The following is an 18,490-nucleotide window of genomic DNA, read 5'->3' as shown; positions in this document are numbered from 1 at the left end:
ATTGGTCAGCTGAAAATAATTCAATATCTGCTAGGTTCCAAAATTCCCAATTTTGAGAGAACTATTCATAAACAGCATGGAGCCTGACTCCATAAATTTCTGTTTTTCAAAATATTTCCCCTATGTCTAATAACCCCCTTTGACATACCCAGATTAGTGATATGCACGTCCAAACTGGAAAAAGTACAGTAAGGAAATGAATGGCCAGTTACGTATTGAGCTGGACTTTTAGGCTCCTACATGTGCACGTTAAGCCACATAACATGCTAAATGCCTGGATGTGCCTGGGATTTTCAGCATTTCGTATGCAGTTGATACGTATAGTGAATGATCGAGGTATACAAATATAGTAGATCTCTCTTTCCAAAGGAGCATGTATATGATAGCACAGTACAAATCAGTTTTTATGCTATTGTTAATTAAATATGATCTCAGAAGAAATCAATTAGTTGATTAGCCAAGGACAGAGGTAGCCACAGGAGGTTATATATTCTGATGGCCTGTATGTAAATTGACATGGTAAGTCACTCCCTACAGACTGTTGATATTCCTGTTTAATGCTGCTCTGACAAAGTAAATTGTCTGCCGCAGCTCCCCAGAGTGAACTGTTTTTTAGAAAAATATGTTATTAATCATCATCCAGGATAGAGTTTGAATTTACCCTTGTGCAGCAAAAGTACAAAGGCGCATCTAAAAGTGAGGCTATAGGAACCTAGTGGCGCTGCAGCCGATTGTAGTGATTGATTTTGAGTGATTTTTGTAATGTGGACTAGCATCCACTAGAGACCAAGCTAAGGCCACTACATTCTGTTCAGGAAGAACAAAAATAAGGGTTAACAAAAAATTCCTACATTTTTATTTGCTGAGCTTTCACTCCTCCTCTGGTGAAAAAATTAAATCAATTATTCCTACAGCCACCACAAGAAAAAAGAAATCAAAGTAAAAAGGAAGCAAGTATATTATTAGTGTAATTTATTACAGAATTACCATCATTGCAGTTAAGGGTGGATTGGGGTGTCTCCATCAAATTCCAGTAGCTACTTAGTGCAATATGGTTAACAATACTGGGGATCAGGGCTTAAATTCAACTGGAGCTGTCCACAGTGGTGCTCCAGTAAATATTTTCAGGAGCCCTGGCAACTCCCACGTAGCAGAAGCAGTGAGCCCCAGTGAACTCCAAGCCCTGGCACCTCCCGCAGGGTGGAAGCCCTGAGCGCCAGCACCTCCGACAGGTCTAAAGCCCTGAGTCCCAGTGCCTCCGACAGGGTTAACGCCCTGAGTGCCTACCTCTCCCTCCCCCGCAATGGGGCTAAAGCCTTTAACCTCAGCTGGCACCCCACACTCCACAGGGTTAAAGCCTCAAGATTCCCAGCACTGCAGCTGAAGCCCAGAGCCCAGAATGGGGCTAGGGCATGGAGGGATCTGGGAAATAATCTCTGAGAATTTAAGCTCTACCTGAGATTTTCACTGGGGTAAGAAAAGCCCAATCTCCAGCCTCAGCCCGAATGTCTACACTGCTGTTTTTAGCACAGTAGAGTGAGGACAAGTCTGTAGGCCTAGGCTTTGAGGTTATGTCTACACTGCAATTAAATACCCACTTGGGCTCACAGGGCTTGGGCTCAGGGGTTGTTAAATTGCAGTGTAGACGTTTGGGCTTGAGTTGGAGCCCAGGCTTTAGGACTCTGTGAGGTGGAAGGTCCTGAACCTGAATGGCTACACCACAATTAATCAGGCCCGAGCCCCGAGGCCAGCAATGGGTTTTTAATTGCAGTATAGACCTTGAAACCCATTGCTGTGAGTGATGTGGTTTTTGTTTGTGTGTTTGTTTGTTGTGTAGACATAAACCTAACCTCAGGTGAGGGTTCACAGCTAAGAATCCCAAACAGATGGAAGTACCTGTCTCTTATCTGTCAGTCCAGTGCTAAAAGCCCAGATCAATGGGAGTTAGATGCCTCAGGACTTTTGTGCAACTGGCCTCTGAGGGTACATCTACACTGGAATAAAATACCTACAGCATGGCCGCGACTGGCCTTGCAAGACTTAGGCTGCAGGGCTAAACGTTGCTGTGTAGATGTTTGGGCTCAGGCTGGATCCCAGGCTCTGGGACCTTCCTCCTCTCAGGGGATCTTAGGTCTCAGGCTTCAGCCAAAGTTCAACATCTACACAGCAATTTTACAGCTCCGCAGCCCAAACTATGCAAGCTCATCTCAGCTGACCCCGGCCAGACACTAGTATTTAATTGTTGTGTAGAGATACCCTTAACCTCTGCATTTCATCCCTGGCTAATTTCGGTGGCTGTCTGTTCAGCTTGCTGGCTTCTGAGGATTCCTTCCTTAGGCACCTAATGCTCCCCATGCACTGTACTGAGCCTAACTCAGGAATGAGAATTCTACTGGATGGCAGGGTGCCTAGGGTTGCAACACTCAGCATTACAGTGCCCGAGTAGCTTCGTGATTCTGAGCCCAGGTCTGTAGCTCTGTTGTTGGATCACAACCATTTTTCAGAAATCCAAGTCATTTTAGCTACCAGTATGTTTCAGATAAATACATCTAACTCTGGAATAATTTAATTACATTACTCTTTGTTTGTTTAATCAAACATAACTGAAGACCGTAGAAACATACAAAGAGCTTCCCAATCCAGAGCCAGTTCAAGGCTTTTTTTAAACTACACCAGGCTGCCTCTGGCCCCCGATGGGAACCAAACCAGAATCAAACCAGGGATTGCCAGAACATAGTAACATTCCATTCACCCATGCTTGCCCCCTGCCCCTTGCACTGGAAGCAAGGAGGGAAATGCCATAGTGCTGTCATATTTGCACTTTGCCACTTGCAGAGTTCCTTACACAAGAAGAATCTGGAGGAAGCTGATTAAACTTACTCTTTGACTGCTTTATGCCACCAGAGTGGTGCAAAGAAGCTCTATTATCAGGGAGAATCAGAGACAGTATGTTTTGTGTGTGATTGTTTTTTTTTAATCTGGAAAATGCAAAGAAACACGTCTGAAATGGCCAAATTTAAAAAACTCCCAATTTTTTTACATCACTGTTATCCTTTTCTTCAAACATAGACTCTTAACTATCAATATGGCTACAAAGCAAGCAAAAGCTGGAATTCAGGCCCATACATGGTTTTGAGTTGTGAGTGTAAATATTCTGGATGGAGAGAGTATTTTTGTCATAACCTACAACTAAAAATGTCAGACCTTTCATGACAGAAATTAATGTTTTGGCTGAGGAAAAAAAGAGAGCTTACATGGAAAATTTCATTAGAGGGTGAATTTGTTAGAGAAAAAAGTATGAGCAACTGAAAAAAAAAGGTTTCAGAATAAACGTTTGAACTCAGGTGTAAGTACATAGCTACTAGCTAATGCTATAACTATAGGCAACTGTGAATTAAGGGGCAATAATTCCATTGAAAAGATTTGGTGGCGTGGTAAACTCCTTGATAGAATGACAGACCCTGAAAACAACTTGTTTGTTTTTCATAATAAATGAACTCCAAGTTCTATCTCAGTAACCAGCACATGCTTCCACCTTTCCTCTCTTCTACTGCTGTTGTTGTCTTCTCCATTCCTGGCCTCTTTCTTCCCCCCCAGAGATAGCTCTAGATGTTGTGTCACCTGCAAATTTTAACTCCTGCAGGAGTGGCTCTTTCCTCCCTCCAACAGCCCTTGCTTTACCAGTGCAATATTTTTCTTCCACTCCAGTAGCTATTTCAGAAGAGCTAGGAGAGAGGGGTGGCAAGCTATTGGCTGACCAGATAATTCATCATCATGACATTCAGCCAACAAGTGGAGAGGCCTGCTATTAGGAAAATCAAGATTATTAGTTCAGGGCTTTTCTTATCCCAGTGAAATGAAGGTTAGTTTGACAATGTTTGTATATGAGAGACATATGGGCATTTTGAGCCAAGAATCTCATAAATCACTTCCCCTTCTGCAGGCTGCTTTGACAGTTGCCATCTTCAACAATGATACAGCTGACAGTACCGTTTCTGAATCTCTCACTCCAGGGGGAAAGCTTACTCTCTGAAGGGCTCCAAGCTATGAAACAGGCTACCAGGGAAATTTAGAATGAGTCCTGGCCTTGGCATCTGTAAGGCTCAGTGTAACACTCATCTCTCTAACCCGGGACTTTTCCCTCAAACGATTTCCTTGTGGAACACCACCACTAGGAAATATTCCACTGACAAGATGGTTTTAAAATAGAGAAGAACGCCCAGTTACCTTGCTGATGTATAAAGCTGTTACCATTCATTTTGTATATGGTGCCTAAACTCCCCAGGGATGGTTGTGTCAGAAACATTATAGTTGGAACCTGTCAATGCTGTGTGTGTACACAAAAGCTACATGTTACCTAATGTTTTAATGCTCAGGCAGGTCATGGGGTGTTCAGTTAAGGCAAATATTTAAGGAGATATTAACATAGATTTCTTGGATCAAAAATCATGCTTTTTTCTAGGTCAGTGGGAAGGGTTATTTAGAAAAACTCTACCAGTATTGTAATGGGTTGTTGATTGATTTGCCTCGTTTTACATATTAATACTTGTTTGTAAAAAAAGGATGGGTAGCAAGCAGACTAAGCAAAAGAGTTAAGTTTACAGGAACAATGGTTTTATGAAAGTTTTCATTAGTCGACTGGAAATAGTCAGTCTGGAATTCTCACCATAAGTGATTATACATTTCTGATTAGCACGTCAGGCAAACCTGTCTCTCATAGCACCAGGAATCAAACAATTGTCATCACAATAGCATTTGACATATTGCAGTTTTCCTATACTGAGAATAAGAAATAACTATAGTATTTGGTAAGTATTTGTTGGCAAATATTGCCTTTTTAATGAGATCCTCTAAATGTGATGTGTAATGTCTCTCTGTTCTGAATAAATTGGCCTGCTGCCTGTTATAGCCATCATAAAAAAGATGATACAGAATTCTGAGAGTTCCCTAGCACTGAAAATGTAAAATAAAATAACTGTGTGGTGTTATACAGCATGTTAAGTACCAGCTGACAGCAGTCCACTCTTTGGGTGGATTTGGTAATCAGCACTGTCACCTGCAGCACACTAGCTCACTTTCTACAATTGTATTAGCTAAAATATGTGAAACAGGAGTGGTACCCTCTGATTATCTTAATTTCTCCAGATTGGGGACATCATAGCTAACACACTACTTAACTGAAGAAATTCATAGGTATTTTTCCTGGACACTCTGAATCTCTTTTCCACGTCAGGAGTCACCCCTCTCTTCTCACAACTATAGTATAGCCTATAAATGCCAAGGAAGCTCCTGGTTCCTTTCCCTCTCTCCTGTTGTCTGTGTGTTCTAAAGAGATATTTAACCATAAGGAATGAGTTAACCAAATGTGAAGACTGCCTCTCCAAAGAGTATTTCCAACATGAGAAATCCTATAGCAAAGACCTTGCAGTGACCTTTGATAGAATGATCATAGTTTGAATTTGGTATTTTCCTAGAGGCTGGGCGTGGCTGTCTAACACGTTAGCTGTGCAGCACACCTTTGAGGTTTCCGTTAAGCTGCAGTTTCAGAAGATATTTTCAAATTATCATTGCTTCCTACCGAAGTGGTTGTCCTTCAGTCTATCAAATCAAAGGGTAATGTGAACACCATCACACTGTATTCTAACATGTATGACTAATGGTGCAAATGTACTTTAAACTGCCCGTACAAGATGACATTTTACTCAAGCACAAAACATTCACTAGTTGCTAATTGCAACTAGCAGGTTCTCTGGATGCTGATGTTTTTAATTAGAGCTTATACTCTGGGCAATTTCTTCTGATTAAAGAAAAGGTTTTGTTGTTAAAAAGATAGACAGTGTCCTCTAGTGGAGAGGAGCTACTCTAGCAACAGCTTGAAAATGTCCAAAACATTGCTAATTGGAGAAATATAGTACTTAAAATAAGTGTCTCTGCTGATGGGATTTGCCATTTGAAATTAATACTTTTTTTGCAGGGTCTTCCTCACTTTCTGGCCTGGTAGAAAGTGTGCTGAATAACAAGGATTGTTCCCATTTTAGTTCACAAAAAGGTTTTGATCAATTTCAAAGTGCCTCACACTGAACCCAATTGGTTAGAGCTGATCGTGCATCTTTATCACAGGAAGCTGAAGAATCATTCAGTGCAATTTATTCTAGCTTTTACAGAAAGCAAGCAAGAACATATTCATCTTCAGAACTAAAGGCAAGGTAGACAAATACAGTTGATGTTTGCTGCTTTGTAGGTGATCTCTTAAATTTCTTTATTTTATTCTTATTTGAACATAAAGAAAAAACTTGTACTGAAAGGCACAACATATTCATGTAGCATTATTATTTGAACTGGAGACAGAGGGCCCGTGTTCCTTGGATAAACTATTATTGATGGGACACCAGAGAAGCAGGGAATGAGAGGCGTCAGGCTGGAAGAAACTCAGCCACATGGACAGGGCAATGCATAAGGTTTTATAAAATTCCACTTGTTCAACTTAATCTGCATTCAGCCTCACTCTTTGCCAGTGAAAAAATCCAGGTTTGTTTTTTTTCCTCTGTCTCTTTTGTCTGTCCTTTTTAGAGTCATTTACTGGTCGGTTAGCAGTCTCACTTTAATAATTCTCATCTCACATTTTGAATAAAACCATTACTGAGGACCCATATTGTCATAGTATAATTCCCAAATCTGAACCTTAGCGTCCAAAATATGGGTACTAGCATGAATTCCTCTAAGCTTAATTACCAGCTTAGATCCTGTAGTGCTGCCACCAATCAGGACTTAGAGTAGAGCGTCTGATAGACTCTGGTCTCCCCCAAAACCTTCCCTGGGGACCCCAAGACCCAAATTCCTTGAGTCTCACAACAAAGGGGAATAAACCATTTCCCTTCCCCCTCCTTTCTTCCTCCCAGCTCTTTCCCGCCCTGGGTACAGTAGGAGATTACCGTGATTCAACTCCTTGAATCACCACACAGAGAGGAATGATACCTTCCCCCAGAGGCAATCCAGATTCAACTCCGTGAATCTAAAACAAAGAGGAAATTCACTTTTCCCTTCTCCCCCCTGCTCTCTCTCCCTTTTCCCCACCAATTCCCTGGTGTATACAGACTCAGTTCCTTTGAGCCTTAACTAGGAGAAAAAAATCAGACAGGTCTTAAAAGCAAAACTTTTAATAAAAAGAAAGAAAAAAGTAAAAGGTCTATCTCTGCAATTTAGATGGTAAAAAGATACAGGGTCTGTCAGCTTATAGAAATTGGAGAAACAGCCTCCTCCAATGGAAATACAATTTAAAATACTTCCAGTCAAATACACCTTTGCACATAAAGAAAAACAAATAAGACTACACCGCCTTTCTACCTTTATACTTACAAAATTGGAATAGAAGATTAGAGAGCCTGTAGGTACATGTGGTCACTCTCAGAGCCCAGAGAGAACAAAACAAAACCCCCAAAAAACAAACAAAGGCTTCCCTCCAACGAGATTTGAAAGTATCTTGTCTCCTGATTGGTCCTCTGGTCAGGTGTTGCAGGTCACTGTTTGTTAACCCTTTACAGGTGAAAGAGACATTAACCCTTAGCTATCTGTTTATGACACATATGGAAACAGCATTATCTTGAGATTTCATGGTAAACTGCAGCAATAAGAGAGAGAGGTGAATGCCCTTGTTAATAAATTTAAACATGGATTTCCACTCTTTAAAAGGATAGACGGTAAAACAGTAATAATCCTGCATTGACAAGAAAATTAAAGATGGCAGCATTCAAAGTAACCATAACATGCCCACTCATTGTCAGATGTGCACTGTTATTAATGCAGTTTGACAGTTGTTCAAAGCTTTAAAAAATTATCATTTACAAAAGTAATTGAATGGCCTAAAATTACCATCTCTGAGGTTGTTTCCTACATTGCCTAAAGGGAAAGCATCTTCTAGAGTTAGTTTATTTACTTAGATTTGCAAACATGCTCATCTAATAATCATTTATGCGCAACAAAAATTTTAAAACATACCAATTATTAAAGCCAAAAGCCCATGAAGGCCTTTCTACTCTCCAGACAAACTGTTCTCCGTCCTCTTTCTCCAAATTCCTACTCCTGCAGAAAAAAAGCCAACAGCCCTGTAGCATGCCATAAAGATGATTAAATCTGATAAAGGAGCAACCATAGAGAGCAATGGGTGAGATATAGCCTGACACCATTGATTACTATCCTCTTGATGTCCCCCTCAGTGAGGCTGCAGGATCCCCACTCCATCCCCCAACTGTCACCAATTTTATAGTATGTCCACCCCTATGAAATTCAGATTCTGGCAGAGCAAAGGGAGGGAAATAAACTATATGAGAGTCAAGGACCCCTCAGTGAAATTGTCCAACTGACAGCTTCCCACCCCTTCTAATTAGATCCTTTCTAGTGATCTGCTAATCACCTTTCCAATGGGTTTATTTTGAAAGCTCAGCTATAGTAGAAAGAATAGATGAACTTACAGCTGAACACCTAATATATTATTGGCTCTAGTTCAACAGCAGTATTCTGCACAGTATTACTAAGGGACAATACAACCTTCCTCATTTATTTTCCATATGTAAATATATCATATTGAATAGGAACTTTAAATTCTGTGTCTAAAAGCATACTTAAATATTTTATGCATGGGGGAAGGAATCCCTCAGAATTTAGTCAGGGAAAAGCCTCCATCTTTTAAATTTTTGCTTTTCTAACACATTTTTTTCCTTAACAAAATACAGTGTTTAATATCTGGGGGTTGATGTTTATTTAATATGCACTAATAAATGGCTTAGAGCCCAATGAGTACAAAAATGAGTGCAGCAGGTTTCTGCCGGCTGCAGGAGCTCAGCACCCCGTGGATCCTAACCTTGATTCTTCAAGAGTAAATTGGCCAGCAGCCAAACTACCTCAGGCTGTGATCTTATCAGATCTAATACACCAAAAAGAATTGGATTGGGGTTGTACTTGGCAGGAGAGCTCCAGGAAAAAGCCCAAGGTGCGGGAGTGACGGTGATTCAGTAGGTAGCCCTCTCACTTTTAAGACAAAGTTGGGTAATGCCATAGTGATACTTATTATCTCCTAAAGCAAATGTATTTTGGATTAGCCAAACAACTGAGGTGTCTTCTTACCACTTGAGAGCAATAAAAATCCAGTGGCTGTATGTGACTGAGTAGGAGACACTCCATTGTCACAATTACCACACAAATGTTTTTATCATAATTGTATTGTCAGGGATTATCCTGATTTTATATCATCTCTGTTCTTCCCCTTGCCAAAACTTCCTGCCAAAGCTCTGCTAGGACAATTTTGGGGCAGCTGGTCCTCTCTGACCCTCTGTTGGGACTGATAGTCCACAGTTAATTTTACCTTTACTTCCTGGAAATTGAAATCAGATACATAACGTACTCTTAGAGAAAGCAAAAGTCTATTTTCTAGAAAACTAGACAAAGTCAAGGTAAGTGACATGGAGCAAGAAATGTGACAGCTGAGGAATCTTGTAGAAAATAAAAGGTCATTTGTATAAACCTGCTTCGGAATTGCTGTAAAAAGCTACGTGTGATGCCTAAACTCACCAAGAAAGTTTTAAGTTACAAAGATCTAGCCTGAAAGCATACCAAGTTGTATTCTGTATTTGATCCGTCTTAGCTGAGCTTCTTATTCAACTCTCAACTCATTCCACTCAAATTATTTCAGGATTTGGAAAATCTGAACCCCCTACCTGCTGCAGAGCTGTGTTCCATGGGGTCATCCTGAGATGACCAAAATTGCTTCATGATTCAGGAATTCCATGTTTTGCTTTCTAGTTATTATATTGACCTTCTCCTCTTCCCTATGCCAACTATTTGGACACTCATGCCATCTTGATAGCCATTATTAGCAATACTACCCATGACAACGTGTCTGGGAATTTCTCTGAGTATGCTTAGGAGGGTGTGGTCTGTGATGCATGCTGTTGCTACCTTGCACTGAGTGAAGGTAAGCTTTCACAAAATGACCAATGATAATCCACTTGCCAAACAGCTGAAAGAAGGTAATAAGTGACTCTTGCCTTTAAAAATGTAAACATTGATTGCAAGGTTTTATGCCTTGTAGGTCTGTGAATAGCTTAGCAGGGTGGTAGCCAGATGTTTTCCTGGAAAATAAGATAACTAAGACTCTTATTAAATAATTATCCATCTGGCTATCATACAGTTGTGACACAGAGGCTCCCTGATGGTTGACATTCTGTCAGAAACTCTTAACAAGCCTGATAAATTCACTGCAACTAACAGGTTGCTGTCATAATATTTACCTATAAAGAATGTTGTGTGAGGTATCAAATGAAAGCCAGTAACACCCTGGTCATTGCTATCACTGTGAAATGTGTATATTAACTACTATATGAGGAATTATGGATACTTACTGATACTAATCTTTAAACATCAAACACAGGTAGAAACAGGTTTCCTTCCAGACAAGAGGGAACATAGTTATCTCCCCACCTCTAATGTAAACTTAGCATTGTGAGTCAAGTTCAATAGGAGTTACATTTGCTTGTAAAGTGAACAGAAAAAAAACAAATGAACAGGGGGAAATAGCATGGTGATGGCACCCTGGAGAAGCAGTGATGGGGGAGGAGGCTCTTATCTAGTGCACTTCAAAGTACACTTCAAAAGGATCCATTTCAAAGGTTGCTATACTATAAGAAGGGAAGAGAACCCCTTTGTTATCCACCAGCAAGGAAGCAAATGGACCATGCTTTTTGCATTCATAAAAGTTGGATCCTGACCCCTGGGGCTGGTCATGCTGAGAGGTTGCTTTCGGTGATAAACTTATCTTAGACAGGTTTTAGCCTGTTAAAATGTTTAGTCTATTATTTTGTTTGTAACCATTGCTGTTTCCATTATTCTTACACAATACTCACTTGAATCTGAAACTCTCTCTTCTTAGTTAATAAACTTATTCCCTTTTTACTGTACATTCATATCAGTGGTGTAATATTAAGCAAAGCAGGCTGACGGATACACTGTCTCTTTGGAGACAGCAAACTTGGCAATTTCTATGAGTGTCCAGTGGCAGGAGCTGGATATTACAGGGGAACCCATTTCAAGGGGGCCTGGGGATTTGGGTGCACCTAAAGTTAACCTGCAAGCTAAAGTACAGGTTAGAAAAGCTTCTGAGAAGATTATCTGTGTGGCTAACAGACTGGAGTGACAGGGAGCTGATACCCAGTTTAATACCAGCATATCTCTATGAAGCAGTGGGGTAACAAGGTGAGATATAATCCTGGATGCCCCCAAAAAGCATTGCAACAGTATCCTGCAGTTGTTTCCAAAGGAAAATGGAAATAAGTTGTGCAAATGTTTATTCATTTCATGTGTTCTCTAAGGATCAGATCCTCTTCACCAACCCACGCTGAGTAATACCTTACTCTGCAAGTAGGCCCATTTATTTCATCTCTATTTGTAACTCCATTACAGATATTGTGGTTAGTCTACTGGTCTTTAGAGACCCAAGACTAAAATTGACAACGTAGACTGAAGATAAGTTTGGTGATCTTGATTTAGGGACAGTCCCAGAGAATCAGTGATAACTCTCTTCATGCAAGAAAGAACAGGCCCTTACTCCTGAAACCACCACATAATTTTAGATAAATAGTCACTGCCAGGGAAAAGAGCACACAATCATTCAGAAAAGTTGATACAGGCTAAGACCAAGGTGCCTTTATGGAGGTGAATGGGGACAATGAACAGTGTACTTTTTGTGCAGTATGTCTAACCCTATCCAGCGTTATCAATTAGTCACTTTCACATGAACAGTATATGTCAAGTATCACTTTTTCTGTGTGCAAAATTAAAACAAACTGAATTAATGCAATGTTAAGGTTGCACAATCAAATCAAAGCAAGTCAGAAACTGTACACATTAAGGTTCCTGCAGTAACATTAAATTAGTAACATTACACATGTCGTATTCCTGTTTTCCTTGTGTGGATTTCTGTTCATATTTTAAAATATGGCTCACAGAATATGGAATAAGTACACACATATATTATTCATTATACTAGACGTTCACAACTCAGTGAAGTGGCTTGGATCGGGAATGTGAGTCATACCTTTGGCTTCCACATAATGATTGCCTACTGACAGTTCTCAGCAGGGATAACTTAACAGAGAACAAGCACCTCTGCTTTTAACAGCTGTATCTTGGCAGTAGAAATAGCAATGATGCCATAGGAGTCTGTTATAGTAACTGCTATAAACTTAAGCAAATACGGATTTGATGGAAAATGTATTTTTTCATAACCTGTACCTATTTTGAATAGAAAAACGTAGAAGTAGGCCAGATGTTTAGTCTATTTTTGTGTTCGGCAAATCAGCACACTAGCAAGTTGTTACAGACTTGATCCTGCTTTCTTTGTAAACCCAAACTCTCGGTGAATGAATGCAAGATTGGGCCCTATTTCTATATAATTTGTTTCTTCTTTTTGTTTGCAAAGAATGTGTTAAAACATTGGTTGGAAATTAAGCTACAACTGACTATATGCAAATCAATGATTTTTGCAGATTGATATAAGAGTTCAAAGGGTTTCTAGCAGCAGATTCAAAAATTAAATGTTTTTTTCAAATTTTGAAATAACATATTATCTTTAATTCTCTGTAACAGGCAATTCTGCTAACCTAACCTGCCGAGCTTTCTTTGGATACAGTGGAGATGTCAGTCCTTTAATTTACTGGATGAAAGGAGAGAAGTTTATTGAAGATTTGGATGAAAATCGGGTCTGGGAAAGCGATATTAGGTAAAAAGCAACATTTTTGTTCTCTCAATTGAGATTAATACTGTATTTGTTTTTAAAGTGAATAGTACTGTGTAAAAGGAAGGAATAGATTTTATTACTAACATGAGTATGAAGAGGCTATAGGCCTGATCTCTTCTGTTACACCTGTTTCATGTCAGTCTAACTCCATTGACTTCAGTGGTATTACACCAGTGTGAATCTGTGGAATAGATTACACTTGGAAAGGGGGAACAGAGAAAGTGGAGGAGTTGGCAGGATTCTCATCTCAGTTTTAGCACCACAAAATCAGAATAAATAACACAGGAACGAAGTGATGTAACAGATTATAATCCATACAATGGCTTCATCAAGTAACAGAAAACATTGCAGTATTGAACACTGAAAGGTTCCTGAGAAGATGTCAAGAGAAATAAATATGTCAGGAAACAGGGCTCACAAATAAATACATTTTTAAAGCCATGGAGGATAAAATGTTGTAAGTGTCAAAAGCTGGCCTTTGTTTCTAAATATTATTGTTCCTGTTATATGTGAAAGGAATTAAATTCAATTTTTATAGAAGAACTAGATCTTAAGAACATTGCTTGTCTTCCAGTGCCCATGATTTTCTTTCATATGGTCTACTTCTACCTGCTGAATACTTATGTACTGTGCTGCTTGGGGAGGAATGTCATATTCTTGTGTTGCTTCTAAAAGTGCTGCCTTAATCTGAGATTGTTTATTCATTAGGAATGCCCTGGTTGACATACCCTAGAAAATCATGTACAAAAGTGTTTCTCAAACTAGGGTCCATGAGGGTACTCTGGGGGTGGGCCCTGCTCATCAATTCCTCCTCTGCCCAACTCCTCCCTCTCCCTTCCAGCACCTCTTGCATGCCTGGGAACAGCTGTTGAGAGGCATGCAGGAGGCACTGGGAGGGTGGGAAAGGAACAGGGGTGGGGCGTACTCTAGGAAGGGGGTGGAATCATGTCCAGGGCCAAAAGCCCCGCTAATCAGCTCCTCCTCCTCCCTCCTTGTGCCTCCTGCACCCCAGGGAACAGCTGTCCCATGGTATGCAGGAAACGCTGGGAGGGAGAGGGAGGAGTGGTGAGGGGGCGGAAAGAGGTGGGGAAGAGGAGGGACAGGCATGAGGCAGGGGCGGGAAGAGATGGGGCAGAGATGGGACCTTAGGGGAAAGAGGTGGAGTGGGGGTGGGGCCTGGGGCTGAGTGGGGGGGCTTGAGGAGTCTATGAAAAATTGTAAATCAAAATGGGGGTCCTTGGGTTGCTAAAGTTTGAGAACTGCTGATGTACAATATGATTTTAAAGTATCTATATGGGTCTGAAAAGAACCTTCTTCCATACAGTATATAAGCCAGTACTCTGTGTATGAATGCATAAGTGTGTGTGCGTGTGTGTGTTTAAAATATAGACAGTTACCAGTATAAAATGACAGCAAAGACTTCGTAATGAATTACATATGCAGTTTAGATTATGTGTATGTTATCCACAATGAATACTTATGACAGACTAAAGTTGGCATATTTAAATTTAATCTCTTACTAAAAGGTTTGCTACTCCATAGCCTTGTTAATCTGATCTGATTCTCAAAGTAAGATTCAATATCTTCAGACAAACTAAAGTAACAGAGGAAACCGTATATCAAAACCACTAAGGCCAGGCAAACATTCAACGTTATTCAAGTCATGTTCCACCTCCCCCAAGTGATGGAAAGGTGGAGGCAGGAATATCTCACTCGAGTGTACTCTAATTTTATTCCACAGAGTTCAAATCCAATACACCAGATTACATAGAATTGTGCTATGCTGTATTTCTTATTTAAAGCTCTCCTACAGCCTGTCATCCAGAGACTTAGGGCTTTAAACATTTTCAAGAAGTGATAACCCTCTTCACAACTGGCTTGGTTCTGTGTTTGTTCAGGGAGGACCCTGAAGAGTGTTTTCCATTTTCTTTAGGCATGTGAATAGTGTGGGTGATGAGCATTTGAAGCAATTTCCTGTTTGCTTGGTTGTTTGTTTTTTTTAAACCAGTGCTGGGACTAGTGAGGGGACAATGGGTAGAAAGGGAAGACAACTTTCCAAAGAGGTTTTTACACAGGAGGTGCTTGCTTTTATCATCCACTTGAATGTAGTAAAATAAACATGAAGTGATTATTTTTCTTACTATAAAAATGGCCATGCTGCTTCCTTTAGAAATGTCAGAAATTGCCTTTGGACAAAAACAAAACTTGGACCATACCGTTAGTAGCACCCTCGACCTGGAATTAACCATTTGGAACCTCTCCAGGCCTACGCCATATCCCATCATTTCAAGAGATCAGATCCTACTTTTAAGCTGCATGTGAACTTCTCATCAAAGTCTCCTTTCCAACCCTCAATATATTATCAGTGTGTGCATCATGCTGCTTAAGGAAGACAATTAACTGCAGCTCTCATTAACAGCTACAAAGCCAAACCTCCTCATTAGGAGTGAGGAAGAAAAGAGCATCATAGAATCTAATTAAGCTTGGTTTCAAATTTGGCTATGGTTTGATGCAGAGTGCTGTGAATTGTGAGTAACATTATATTATGATTATCTAATGCTCTGCCATGGTACAAAAAGATTCTTATGTCTGAATTATTTCATTTTTGTAGAGTTATTAAGGAACATCTTGGAGAACAGGAAGTTTCCATCTCATTAATTCTTGACTCGGTGGAAGAAGGGGACCTAGGAAATTACTCATGTTATGTTGAAAATGGAAATGGACGCAGACATGCCAGCATTCTTCTACATAAGAGGGGTAAATATATGACTTTTTAACATAGCTACTGTACATTGTAATGATGTTGCATTTATAAACTTTCCTTCAGAGGCTACCCTTAGCTTTATCAGCCTAAGATACTGAAAGGCAAAGGCTGATTGTTTGCTTCCCTGCATCTGTGAAGTTCTATGAAATAAACCAGGGAAGCCCAATGTTAACTATGATTGTCACCACAAGAAATATAATAAAATAATACTTTAATAATGACTGTGTACAGGATACATTTATCAGAGGGGTAGCCGTGTTAGTCTGGATCTGTAAAAGTAGCAAAGAGTCCTGTGGCACCTTATAAACTAACAGATGTTTTGGAGCATGAGCTTTCGTGGGTGAATACCCACTTCGCCGGATGCATTTAACTCATGGGTGTGGAAACTGATAAAAGTTTAGTAGGGCAGGAAATTAGTAAGATAATTTTAATCATTTTCTGTTTAAAAAAAAAAGCCCAGATATTAGAAAAGTTATAGCTAATAGATTCCTGTTGAAAAAAGTACATACAAATCCCACTAGGAAAGTTACTGCCTTTTCTGAGTCACCCCATTTTGCAGAGATTTTTGTTCGAATGTATTTAATCTAAAGGTCTCTGAGAGAGAGAGTATTGCGAGATAAACACCTAAAGGTCTCCCTGTTTTCACTATCCACTGATATCAGGTGCTTTGAGCCTAACTAATGGCTACAGTAGTCTCCGGCTGAGATAATTAGGATGAGACAGAAAGCACTTTGCTAAACAAGACTCTCAATCCACTTGCACACTTTATCTCCTATAATGTATTCCATTTTGACCTGTGCTATGAATGATGCTCTTCATACTCCAACAAAATCCCATTGGCTTGAATAAGAAATGAAAGATCAAGATCAATGTCAGTTTTTTATTGTGCTTATTTTTAACCCCTTTATTAAAGGGCCAATTTCTTATTGTGTTTCTCAGGTGTCTGTTTACATTAAGACAGCAGTCAGTTCTTTAGTTTTAGTCTTGTCACGTGAGAAATTTGGGTAAATCCAAAATGGGACCACAAGGGAAACTATCATAAATAGTAACATTTTAAGTTTCTTTCCCACCCACTTCAAAATAATAGCACAATAATGCTTTGTGCCTATTCTACTGCACTAAGGTGTAGCACTTATCTCATGAGAGGTAAAAACGTAAAAATAATCAAATTATCTGTTTTGCTTGGCATTTATACAGTAGGTGAATTGCCATTTATTCTTGCAAGTATTGAATTGGAAATTATTCTAAACCAGCTACTCCCTTTTTGAAGTTTATTAATAGACCAGCAGGTAGGCAAGGGTCTATTCAGACCATGTCATGAGATCAATTCAGTGAACACTATAAAACCCCATAGGTTTAATCGTAAAATTAATGTACAGATCTTTTAGGATAAATAATTTCAAAGTTTTGGTGAGTTTAAAAACAATAATTGATTGATATTTAATAGATCTTTTTTATTATCATCACCCTTTCTGTTATTTTTCCATATCAGCAATAACGGTAAGACTATGACACTACATAGAACTTACCCATGTAGGAGTTTTGCCACTGCCAGCCTTTTAATCTGGCAATGTACATGGCCTAAACTTTGCAAATTCACTCTGTTCCCCCATCTCCCTTCATGGAGCTGTCAGTATAGTAAACACACCATAGCATGTAGCCTTGTGATGACATGTATGTGAAGAAATCTTCAGAAAATCAAAACATCATCACAATGAGCAAAAAGTTAGAAATGGCATACTTTTTTAAAAATAGCTGTGAATCTGAAATATTTGTTCGAAAAGTGACTCTAGTGGGTCTGTAAAATGCAAAAGGTACTATCATGAGCATTCTACATACATTGCACTTTGACAACTGTTTCAGTAAAATGAGAAATTAACCATGACAGATAAAAATTCTAACTAGTCTCTCAGGTCTCCTAGAAGGACAAGCTTTGCACAGCTTGCTTGGTTTTCTGTAAATTACCATGGCAACACTCTGTTTTAGATTCCTTGTTTAGACTCACATTTAGTCTCTGCTAGGAATGTGTATTTATTAATTTCTCATTATTTGGTGCAATCGGTAACTAGCAATAAATTAGGGAAATTTGCTTCCCAAACATTAAAAGACATCTAGAGCGGTACTGCAAGGTGTTAAGTTTTAATTGCTGACTTTTTTTGTTTTGCAACTTGCTTTTTAAACAAATAAAAATGCTGGATCTGGAATGCTTATTAGATACATAAACAATGGATTAAAACTTCATAAACTCTATATACAATGCAATAGCACTGTTCAAAAAGAAGTGAAGATGAAAAGCCTTATTGGTAAACAAAGATCTTTTTCCAGTTGTATCAACTCAATGTAATCATTGATTTAAAACAACTACCCCTCTGTTAACTCTAACTATATATGTTTTCTGTAATATATTATCATAAGGATGTTTAATTCTAAACGACTTTCACTCAGTCAAGGATGATCTCCTGAGGTTAAGATCACTAAGTGCTCTGAGACCTTGAAAATGGTAAAATTATTCTGCAAATAGGATGCAGTACAGCCAGAGTCAATTTAGATGAATCACAGTAAGAATAACTGAGCTCAGGGATGGGATCTCAAAACACTCTCTCTGCCATTTACTGTGTGTCCCTGATCAAGTTACTTAACCTCTGTGCGTCAGTTTTACTGTTTACAAAATGTGATAATATTACTTACCTACATCACAAAGATACTTGAAAGTGTTTGTTCAGTGTTTTTAAAATATAAAGCACTATACTGCGTAAGAGTCAAGTATTATTTCTCATAATAATATCAGCATCATCTATGGACCACAAAGAGCTCTACGAATATCAGTCAAATGTGAAGCATGAGAGTCCCTGTGAGATGGTAGTCTACCCATTTACCATGGGAAAACTGAGTTACAGAGAGATTAAAGCCCAGATTTTTCAAGGTATTTAAGTGTTGCG

General features: G+C 39.3%; 1 protein-coding gene across 3 annotated transcripts in view; it reads left to right on the top strand.

Moving 5' to 3' along the window:
- IL1RAPL1 (interleukin 1 receptor accessory protein like 1) overlaps positions 1–18,490 on the top strand; it is a 1,154,051-nt gene that overhangs the window by 1,091,710 nt on the left and 43,851 nt on the right. For all 3 annotated transcript variants that reach the window (XM_050936563.1, XM_050936564.1, XM_050936562.1), the window contains exons 7-8: positions 12,637–12,769; positions 15,399–15,544. In XM_050936563.1, the coding sequence (XP_050792520.1) occupies positions 12,637–12,769; positions 15,399–15,544 (279 nt within the window). The remainder of the gene's footprint in view (positions 1–12,636; positions 12,770–15,398; positions 15,545–18,490) is intronic.

This window comes from Gopherus flavomarginatus, chromosome 1 (assembly GCF_025201925.1).
Source record: "Gopherus flavomarginatus isolate rGopFla2 chromosome 1, rGopFla2.mat.asm, whole genome shotgun sequence".
Taxonomy (NCBI): Eukaryota; Metazoa; Chordata; order Testudines; family Testudinidae; genus Gopherus; species Gopherus flavomarginatus.
The sequence above is the reverse complement of the archived record's forward strand: the minus strand, read 5'-3'. Positions and strand labels throughout refer to the sequence as shown.